The 11217-nt window shown below is 43.1% G+C and overlaps 1 protein-coding gene across 1 annotated transcript in view; it reads right to left on the reverse strand.

Moving 5' to 3' along the window:
- Positions 1–11217, reverse strand: part of abca4b (ATP-binding cassette, sub-family A (ABC1), member 4b) — an 87875-nt gene that overhangs the window by 36826 nt on the left and 39832 nt on the right. Inside the window, exons 5-8 of the mRNA XM_084152134.1 lie at positions 8391–8480; positions 6407–6668; positions 5836–5975; positions 1745–1861 (exon numbers count right to left, since the gene is read on the reverse strand). Coding sequence (XP_084008260.1) covers positions 1745–1861; positions 5836–5975; positions 6407–6668; positions 8391–8480 — 609 coding nt within the window. The remainder of the gene's footprint in view (positions 1–1744; positions 1862–5835; positions 5976–6406; positions 6669–8390; positions 8481–11217) is intronic.

Here is an 11217-nt window from a genome sequence, read left to right on the forward strand (position 1 = left end):
GAACAAACACCATTGTAAATATAACCCATATGTATGTTTATTTTTTTCCCTTTTGTACTTTAACTATTTGCACAACATGACAACACTTGAAATGTCTTTATTATTTTGGAACTTTTGTGAGTGTAATGTCTACTGTTCATTTTTTATTGTTTATTTCACTTTTGTTTATTATCTATTTCAATTGCTTTAGCAATGTAAACATGTTTCCCATGCCAATAAAGCCCTTAAATTGAATTGAGAGAGAGAGAGAGAGAGAGAGAGAGAGAGAGAGAGAGACGACATTGTAGAATAGTGAAGACATCAAAACTATGAAATAACACATATGGAATCATGTAGTAATCAAAAAAGTGTTATACAAATCAAAATATATTTTATATTTGAGATTCTTCAAAGTAGCCACCCTTTGCATTGATGACAGCTTTGCACACTCTTGGCATTCTCTCAACCAACTTCATGAGGTAGTCACCTGGAATGCATTTAAATTAACAGGTGTGCCTTGTTAAAAGTTAACGTGTGGAATTTCTTTCCTTCTTAATGCGTTTGAGACAATCAGCTGTTCAGAGGAGACTGCGTGAATCAGACCTTCATGGTCGAATTGCTGCAAAGAAACCACTACTAGAGGTCACCAAGAAGAGACTTGCTTGGGCCAAGAAACACGAGCAATGGACATTAGACCGGTGGAAATCTGTCCTTTGGTCTGATGAGTCCAAATATATTTTTTCATTTGTTTAACACTTCTTTGGTTACTACATGATTCCATATGTGCTATTTCATAGTTTTGATGTCTTCACTATTATTCTACAATGTAGAAAATAGTAAAAATAAAGACAAACCCTTGAATGAGTAGGTGTGTCCAAACTTTTGACCGGTAGTGTATATATATATATATATATATATATATATATATATATATATATATATATATATATATATATATATATATATATAAACCACCGTTCAAAAGTTTGGGGTCACCTAGAAATGTCCTTGTTTTTGAAAGAAAATTAAATTTGATCAGAAATACAAAATCAATTTGATCAGAAATACAGTGTAGACATTGTTCATGTTGTAAATGGCTATTGTAGCTGGAAACGGCAGATTTGTTATGGAATTCCTACATAGTCGTACAGAGGCCCATTATCAGCAACCATCAGTCATTTACATTTACATTTTAGTCATTTAGTAGACGCTCTTATCCAGAGCGACTTACAGTTAGTGAGTGCATACATTTTTCATACTTTTTCAGTCCTGTGTTCCAATGGCATGTTGTGTTTGCTAATCCAAGTTTGGCATTTTAAAAGGCTAATTGATCATTAGAAAACCCTTTTGCAATTATGTTAGCACAGCTGAAAACTGTTGTGCTGATTAAATAAGCAATAAAACTGTCCTTCTTGAGACTAGTTGAGTATCTGGAGCATCAGCAATTGTGGGTTCGATTACAGGCTCAAAATGGCCAGAAACAAATAACTTTCTTCTGAAACTCGTCAGTCTATTCTTGTTCTGAGAAATTAAGGCTATTCCATGCGAGAAATTCGTCACAGCTGACATCATTTTAACATCTTATAGAGGTCGAACTATGACAAAACCACAGTAGTAGTAGAGGGATGTTAATGTTATGTCATTTCACACCAGAACTGGGTCAATCGGTCAATGCATTATTTTGAGATAACAATGATAAGCCTCAGTTAGTTTGAATTGACCATGTTGGTGTTTGTAGAGTGTATTGGACTGTAGCCTTCCTTACCCTGATCATGTTCATCTGAATGCTGTCCTGGAAGAAGGCCCAAACCTGAGGACCCACCTCCTCCCAGGCCCGACCCATGGTCCTCAGCCTCTCCAGCTCCTCAAATGTGGTGTTGGCCTAGAGGACACACACACACACACACACACACACATATCAGCACACACACATACTCACGTACGCTCAGACAGTATGCACATATGCACGTATGAACACCCACACAAACACTCATAGACACACATACACACACACTCACACACACTACACATGCACAATAATTCACACACACTGTTTCTAATTTCTAGTTGCATACCATTCACACATTACAGTGCCTGTGAAAATAATCAAAGATATAGCTTATCATTTAGCATACAGTGTGTGTAGCCTGTCCTACAGTGTTCTGTGGTATTCACATACCAAGTGAGGCTGACTGTAGCATTTACATTAATACGTGTGATAAAAGCGTGGAAAAGCAACACCCAATTAAACACCTTCCTCTTGTGTCTCAGATCTCTGGTGACAAAGGGACAATGACGCTAAGGAGACAATGTTGTTGGTGACAATTGGCCGAACGCATTCAGCTTGCCTACCGATTCACCCTTTTCCCACAGGATCCCACAGGCAGAAGACTGCTCTACAGTCACAAAGCAAACAAAGATAAACAGACAATGCAACCCAAATGGCACCCTATTCCCTAGTGCCCTACTAGTAGTGCACTTGGTAGGGTTAGGGTGCCGTTTGGGACAAAGACAGGGTGGCTCCTGCCCCAGGCTGGGAGGACAACTGAGGGGATGTGGCTCAATGCCTGGGGACCTGGGGAGGAGTGGGATGTCTTGCACTCATTACCAAGACCATAGGCGCTTTACCTTGGAGCAAAGCAAACCTGTTTGTCTGTCTCCCCTCCTCTCCTCTCACCTCTGGGTGACTTCTCAGCCCCTCCAGGGTGTTTCAGAGTTCAGAGTGTCACGAAGAGAGAAAGAGAAAGAGAGAGAGCGTGAGAGAGAGAAAGAGAGAGTGTGAGTGTGAGAGAGCGCGTGTGAGAGAGAGAGACAGAAAGAGAGAGAAAGAGCAGAGAGCGAGAGAAAGAGAGAGAGAGGGATGTGATCACTAATCACAGGGCTAAGATAAGACACAGTCTAAGACAGAGGTACAGTGCATTTGGAAAGTATTCAGACCCCTTGACTTATTCCACATTTTGTTACATTACAGCCTTATTCTAAAATTGATTAAATTGTTTTTTTCTCTCATCAATCTATACATGATACCACATAATGACAAAGCAAAAACAGTTTTTTTTTTTTTTTTTGGCAAATGTATTAAAAATAAAGTATTCAGACCCTTTCCTCAGTACTTTGTTGAAGCACCTTTGGCAGCAATTACAGCCTCGAGACGCTACAAGCTTGGCACACCTTTATTTGGGGAGTTTCTCCCATTCTTCTCTGCAGATCTTCTCAAGCTCTGTCAGGTTGGATGGGGAGCGTCGCTGCACAACTATCGGGTTCAAGTCCGGGCTCTGGCTGGGCCACTCAAGGACATTCAGAGACTTGTCCCGAAGCCACTCCTGAGTTGTCTTGGCTGTGTGCTTAGGGTCATTGTCCTGTTGGAAGGTGAACCTTTGCCCCAGTCTGAGGTCCTGAGCAGGTTTTCATCAAGGATCTATCTGTCTTTGCTCCGTTCACCTTTCCCTCGATCCTGACTAGTCTACCAGTCCCTGCCGCTGAAAAACATCTCCACAGCATGATGCTGCCACCACCATGCTTCACCGTAGGGATGGTGCCAGGTTTCCTCCAGACGTCACGCTTGGCATTCAGGCCAACAAGTTCAATCTTGGTTTCATCAGACCAGAGAATCTTGTTTCTCATGGTCTGAGAGTCTTTAGGTGCCTTTTGGCAAACTCCAAGCTTGCTGTCATGTGCCTTTTACTGATGAGTGGCTTCCGTCTGGCCACACTACCATAAAGGCCTGACTGGTGGAGTGCTGTAAAGATGGTTGTGCTTCTGGAAGGTTCTCCCATCTCCACAGAGGAACTCTGGAGCTCTGTCAGAGTGACCATCAGGTTCTTGGTCACCTCCCTGACCAAGGCCCTTCTCCCCCGATTGCTCAGTTTGGCTGGGCGGCCAGCTCTAGGAAGATTCTTGGTGGTTCCAAACTTCTTCCATTTAAGAATGATGGAGGCCACTGTGTTCTTGGGGACCTTCAATGCTGCAGATATATTTTGGGACCCTTCCCCAGATCTGTGCCTCGACACAATCCTGTCTCAGAGCTCTATGGACAATTCCTTCGACCTCATGGCTTGGTTTTTTCTGTGACATGCACTGTCAACTGTGGGACCTTATATAGACAGGTGTGTGCCTTTCCAAATCATGTCCAATTAATTGAATTTACCACAGGTGGACTCCAATCAAGTTGTAGAAACATCTCAAGGGTGATCAATAGAAAAAGGATGCACCTGAGCTCAATTTCGAGCCTCATAGCATATTTACTTATGTAAATACGGTATTCCAGTTTGTTATTTGTAATACATTTGCAAAAAAAATTAAAAACGTGTTTTCGCTTTGTCATTATGGGGTATTGTGTGTAGATTGATGAGGAAAAAATATATTTAATCAATTTTAGAATAAGGCTGTAACGTAACAAAATGTGGAAAAAGTCAAGGGGTCTGAATACTTTCCGAATGCACTGTATGCTGCTATGCTAGCTCATAGCTTCACTATGTTTACAAAAGAAGTGACGCGCGACCGACCATGTGAGTTTTCACCATCACTGTAAAGCCCTTGCTATTATGTTGCTTTGACAAAGTAATTTCCAAAGATTATTATTTATTTCATATTACTAGTGATTCATTTTAAGGTAAAAAAAATCCTGTCCCTCATTTTAAGGTCAACCTATTCCTTTGAAAATATTTTTTCAAAAGAGACATTGAACATCTGATAGAAAAATCACAGTGTAAAAGCAGGTGAGCTGGTTCTACTCTTTTTGGCTATTTTCTGTTGGAAGTGTTGGAAAACTGAGCAGGTCGAGCAAAACACATAAATCCTGTTACCCATAGAAAGTCAGGTTAGAAATGTTTTAACAATTATTTTTTTGGGGTGAAGCTTGCATTCAATTGCCCCTCCCTATTGAACACAACAAACTTCCATTCCCCCTGTCACGAGTGGCTTTATGGCTGGTTTAAGATGAAGTCGTCAAACCTGTTACGGTCAACCCTGTACTTTTTTGGGCACTTTTCTCCCATCTGATGGGAGAAAACATTTTTTTTATTAAGTTGAGCATGTGCTCTTTATGACAGAATGTTCAAATGAGGTGAAATAAAATGTTTTATTCCCCCCCCACCAAGCTACACTCCTCAAAAGGCACTCAAAAGGGGTCAGTTCAAGGAGGGGGTCATCAGGTCTGGAGGAGGGAGGGATGGAGAAAAGAGGGAGAGTGTAGGCCATGTTTTGGTATGTGCAGCAGAGTGATGGCTTAACCCCTAGTTCCCTTCCCTTCCATGCAATTAACATCCAGATCTGAGGGAAATGGAAGAAAAAGAGGGCACTAAAGGTCGGGGGAGTTGAAGCTGGTGTGTGTGTGTCTTTGTGAGTGCAAGCGTGTGAGTGTGTGCGTGCATGCATGTGTGTGACCCTCACAGTGTCAGGCTCTGCTTCCATAACAAGAGGAGGAGAATACAATGCAACAGAGTGTGTCCCAGTTACTATGTGTAGTAGACGATACAGATGTGTGTTCCTATTGTGACACACCCAGCCGTGACTGTTAGGTTCTTCAGGATTCTTACAGACATGTCTGTACATCTACGCTCTACAGAGCGCCAAGCACTGATTCACAAATTCCTAAATACTGCCTGTGTTCAGAACGAAGACTACTGTTTAACAAGTATGTCACCATCTATTGAACAATCTGCAATGGATGTTCATGTTTCTAACACTTCTGTCTGCTGATTATCAGTACTCCACTTTTTATTATTAGCAATAGTCAACTCACCTGGTTTCCCAAGTCTAAAATGATTAATGGACTAAATCCAGCAGACTCTGCTATAACCTGGTGTGATTCATCCCTAGTCTACCACATACATTTGCTGTATGTAGCTCCCTTACATTTCTGATTATCTTTCTGACGGCTGGGGAGTCGGGTGCGTAGAGGATCTTCCCCATCAGCATGGGCTTGACAGAGCTCCACATGATCCTGGTGATGGGATTGGACTCTAGCTCCTTCATCAGATCATTACAGAACGGAGCTGGGGGATAAGACAGTATAGAACATTTATAGAACCTTAGAGATGATTGAGAGAACCTGTAACACACTGTGATCGGGTTGAACCCTAACTCCTGCATCAGATCAGAACAGATTTTGGGATAAGACAGGAGACTCTCAGGTCAAGCAATTATCTTTTTTTGATCTCAAGAGAGTAAAGCAGACAAAATAAAACGCTCTGTCCCACAACACCTTTCCTGCTCCCAATCACCTGCTACATTTGACGTAGTTGGCAGAGGAGAGGGGTTGTTAGTTCCCAACCAGCCACATACTGAAAATAGTTACTGTATTAGTGACTGAATGCTGACCCACTGGCGGTGTGACTGTAGGTGTACTGTCCCTGCCTCTATCTGTCTCTTCGCTAAACTGAATCTGGCTACTATATTAGTGACTTATTACTGTATTAGTACTCACTGGCGGTGTGGTCGTAAGTGTACTGTCCCTGTCCTCCCCGGGTGCTATCGTTGATCCCCATGAAGGCCTTGTAGTTGTTGTCCTCATACCAGTTGAAGGAGGCCACCCGAGAGAAGGCCCCCTCCATGTAGCCACACACCAGGCTGGACACAGCCCCCATCAGCTGGCTGAAAGACGGGGGAGAGCCCCCCTGGGGCCCCTGGGTCTGGAGCAGGGGGGACATCACCTCCACCAGCGCTCTGGAGCTGTTCCTCTCTGACAACTGGGGGGCGAGGTAGGGAAGAAAGTTGTTATTTAGAAACTGTATGAAAGTGATGACTCTGAATCATGTATGACAGGGCTATATTTACAAGCATTTCGCTACACCCGCAATAACATCTGCTAAATATGTGCATGTGACCAATAACATTTTATTTTATATATAATGTGACCAAATAGGAGGATGTGTACAGCCATATTAGGTTGATTAGGTTATGTGTCAACAAAGTCTCTGATTCCATATTCATTTAAGAGAAACCTAAATGTCTAAGCTTATTAGTCTCACAGGTTCGGGCGGTGTATGGGTGAGGCACATTTCCCTCTAACAAAATAAAAACAAACTAAAGAGATTCCAAAGGGAGGAGGGGTGGGTTGTAGGGGGGAGAAGGGATTGTCCAGTGTAGGTCCCTGAGGGCCCATTAGAACCAGGGGAGGTGTTGAGAGTGTGTAGTGCAGTGCTTCTGACAACCACTCTTAACAAACAGCCCCAGCAATGGGACAGCACCACAGTGTTTACATAGAAACCACAGTAATGGGACAGCACCACAGTGTTTACATAGAAACCACAGTAATTGGACAGCACCACAGTGTTTACATAGAAACCACAGTAATTGGACAGCACCACAGTGTTTACATTGAAACCACAGTAATGGGACAGCACCACAGTGTTTACATAGAAACCACAGTAATTGGACAGCACCACAGTGTTTACATTGAAACCACAGTAATGGGACAGCACCACAGTGTTTACATAGAAACCACAGTAATTGGACAGCACCACAGTGTTTACATAGAAACCACAGAGAAAATAGATTTTTTGTGGTTTCTTCTACATTGGAAGACACATACCGTAACTAACACCACTGCTAGACTTAACAGACATAGAGAAAATGAGTATTTCTGTTCTAGCCAACAGAGCAGTGTGATTTCTGAGGCAGAATTTCCACTCAGCTGGCGTATCTACTGTACAGCTACAGTGTTCGGTTTATGGAACCAGACAAAAATGGAATTTGGAAAATGACCGACTGGCGTCACGTCTTCTGTCACGGGGCGGCAGACAAGAATCCAGACGGCCCCACCAACAGGATGTCCCCTCTGCAGAAAGTCCCTCTTGCGCCCTCCCCCCGCCTCCCTCTCCCTGCAATCACCACTTCCCCTGGGGTCATCCACCTGACCCGTCAACCTTTGACATTTGTCTGAGGGCCTCACCTGTGCTATAACCCTCACTTACAGCTGTCCAGACTGATTGCCTGTTGATCTTTCTGTGTCTGCATCCCAAACGGCACCCTAATCCGTAAAGAGCTGTGTGATTTACCTCTGTAAATGAAAAGCGCTCTACAAATGTAATTTAGTATTATTATTGCTTTTGACTATTGCCCATTGGGCTCTGGTCAAAAGTAGTGCACTATATAGGGGTTAGGGTGTTACTTCGGACACAGCCTGTGAATGGGGCTCCATGTCGAGACTAAAGGGTTATTGGGGCTGGATTTAGCCTTCCTCATACGCACTCATGATATCCCTGCTGTCTGTGTTTGCGTAAAGACCCGAGCAGGGAGGAAGCAGTGACTTCCTGAGGGATAGAAATAGGGTGGCGGATGAACTTTGGGATGGATGATGGTTCTAACGGTAGTAGGGTTGACCTCTGGCAGTTTTATAGGCGGCGGAGAGAATTGTGTGTGTGTGTGTGTGTGTGTGTGTGTGTGTGTGTGCGTGTGTGTGTGCTTACCTCTCGCAGCTTTTCGGAGGCGGCGGAGAGTACTCTGGCCCAGAAGTTTAGGTCGACGCCGTTGGAGTGGTTATCCAACACCCGGGGAAGCTGGAAGGAGGAACAGAGCTGTCAAAATGACTGTCACATCCTTACCAACAGTGGCGACGCGTCATTCAGGGCAGGTGGGGCAGAGCCTGTTCAGCATGTTATTTTGGCATTAATACGTGTCACATATCAGTTTGCAAACAATGTAAAATAAATCATTGAGTTAATAAAGCCGCATACAAACATAGTCTCTTTTTTGCTTTCTTGAGTAAGGCAGCTCCAAAATGCAGGTGTTTCAGCCTAGCTCAGTGCTTTCTGTGGTGGTGGGGCAGCCAGCGGAAAATACGGAGCGTAGGGGTTGGTAATGTTCTCTAGTTGCGCCGTGATTGGCTCAGTGTTCTGTCACTCATGGGGACACTATGTCACCGCAAAATGTACGGATAGTGCTAGAAAATTCAAGCCCCTTGGGTGATGCCATAGACCTACATTAGAAGTGCCCATCCAAGAAGGCTCAAGGTCATTGGCCACAGATAAAATGATGTCAAATCGCGTTATATCTACCGTAGCTTTGATTGGACTGATCATGTCAACATCATACTTTCAAAATTTTAGCTAGCAAGCTAGACAAGCAGTCATCATCATGCATGAAGTCGGCAATCTACTGGCAAATCCTTTTCAATCCTTGTCCTTTGAAGAGAAATTATAGATAAAACATATCGGCGCTCATCGGCCATTGGACATAAACATTACACAACAAGTTGGAAATCGCAAATTCAACAATGAATGCTGGGATGATAGCCGTATCATAGTCATCAGAGTAAAGTTAACATAGAAAACACAAGTGATTCATTGTCATGAATGTGATACATTTACATTGTAGTCATTTAGCAGACGCTCTTATCCAGAGCAATTAGGGTGAAGTGCCTTGCTTAAGGGTACATCGACAGATTTTTCACCTAGTCAGCTCTGGGATTAGAACCAGCGACCTTTCGGTTACTGGCACAACGCTCTTACCCACTAAGCTACCTGCCGCCCATAAATTAAAAAATGAATAGATAAACTGCCATACACTAACATTTCACAGTCTTAATTTTGCCTGAAGTGGGTGTAAGCTACCTCTGTCACGGATACAGCCGAGGCTGCCCCTCCTCCTTGCTCGGGCAGGCTTCGGCGTTCGTCGTCACCGGAGTACTAGCTGCCACCGATCTATGTTTCTGTGTCACACTAGTCCTGTCTTTATTATTCACACCTGTTACTCATTAGGCTTATTGGTTTCCCTATATTACCTCTGTTTTCCCTCCTGGGTTTGTACGTGATTGTTCATTGTTATGTCGTCTGTTGAGCTGTTGTTTTGCTCTTCCCTGCGTGGAGGGTTTGATATGGTTTACTTTGTGTTTAGTAAAGCCATACTTTTCTCAGTTCTGTGTCCTGCGCCTGATTCCGTTTCACCACTTCACCCAGACGCTGACAACCTCATCATTTATATGGTAAGTAATGTCATGTCATTCATGTGCTTGTTCTGTCATCTGAAAAACTCAACAACAACAAAAAAGTATAACAACTCATTCACTTTCCCACATAGGAACACAGAAAGCACTGAATCTGCTGACAAGTGCATTGTCATCATCTTCTGTATCCTGAACTACAGTATCTCCAGAAACTGTTTCTTCCAGGGAATATTTCAGCTGGGGAAACTTCTAACTACCTCACAACACAATAGGCTAGAAGTCAGGAAATGGTGCACGGCAGCGACGCACAACTCCAAAATAAGACATCCTTCCTCTCTGACATTCCTCACTATCTCCTGAGATCTAATGGGCTTGTTTCAAAGAAGAGACACATATACACACACACACACACAGCCCTAATTGGGGCCAACAGTGTGTGTAGACGTGACCATGGGACCATAAACACAGGTGATTATAGAAAAGCTCCCTTAGGTTTAGTCTGGTAGGGAGGCATGGCATCTATTATCTCATTATTGAAAGAGGCCAAGTCCCAATACCTGATATACTCTGCTAAAACTGGTACTTGAGCAGTCTGTGGCCATTCAACTCCCTGTATGTTGCCTCAATCTATCTCAACCATGTAGCCAATGCAGAGGGAAAGTGGATGACAGGTACAGTATATATTAGGTGAAATAGTGTAGCCATAGATGTACAGAGACTTTCATGTTACTGCAGCCCACCACTAATTTTACTTCAGTTTCATTACACAGTAGTGGATTGTTGTTTTCCTGTTTAATTTTGTCAGTAGTGATTCGTCACTTTCAGAAATTCAATGGTCTGTATCTAGGCAGTACAACAGTAAAGGAAATGTGTGCTGATGACTTACAACATACACATTGTTTAAAGCCATGCAATTCCATCATGACTCATGCCAACTCCCCCCAACTGATGCCAACTTTCCTCAACTCGCTTCAACTCACCCCAACTGGTGCCAACTCTCCCCAACTTATGTCGATCAGCTCATGCTGTGGGTGTTGGCAGACGGTTGGAACAGCCAATAGTAGTCCCCAATGACACATGCCGGCCAATCTTTGTTGGTAAGTAAATAAACAAGATGGCAGCGTCCCAAATGTGACAGATATACAGTGCCACAGACCACAAGGGTCCTTTGAAAAGAGAGTAATTTATGCAAATACTACTATATAATACTGCAGATTGAGGACTTCATGTGGATATACGATGAAGGCATACATAGGCTGCTTTTAAACAGGCAGCCCAATTCTGATCTTTTTTTCACTAATTGGTCTTTTGAACAATCCGATCAGCTTTGAAAAAGATCTGATGTGAAAAGA

The sequence above is a fragment of the Coregonus lavaretus genome (assembly GCF_964263955.1).
Source record: "Coregonus lavaretus genome assembly, chromosome: 34".
NCBI lineage: Eukaryota > Metazoa > Chordata > Actinopteri > Salmoniformes > Salmonidae > Coregonus > Coregonus lavaretus.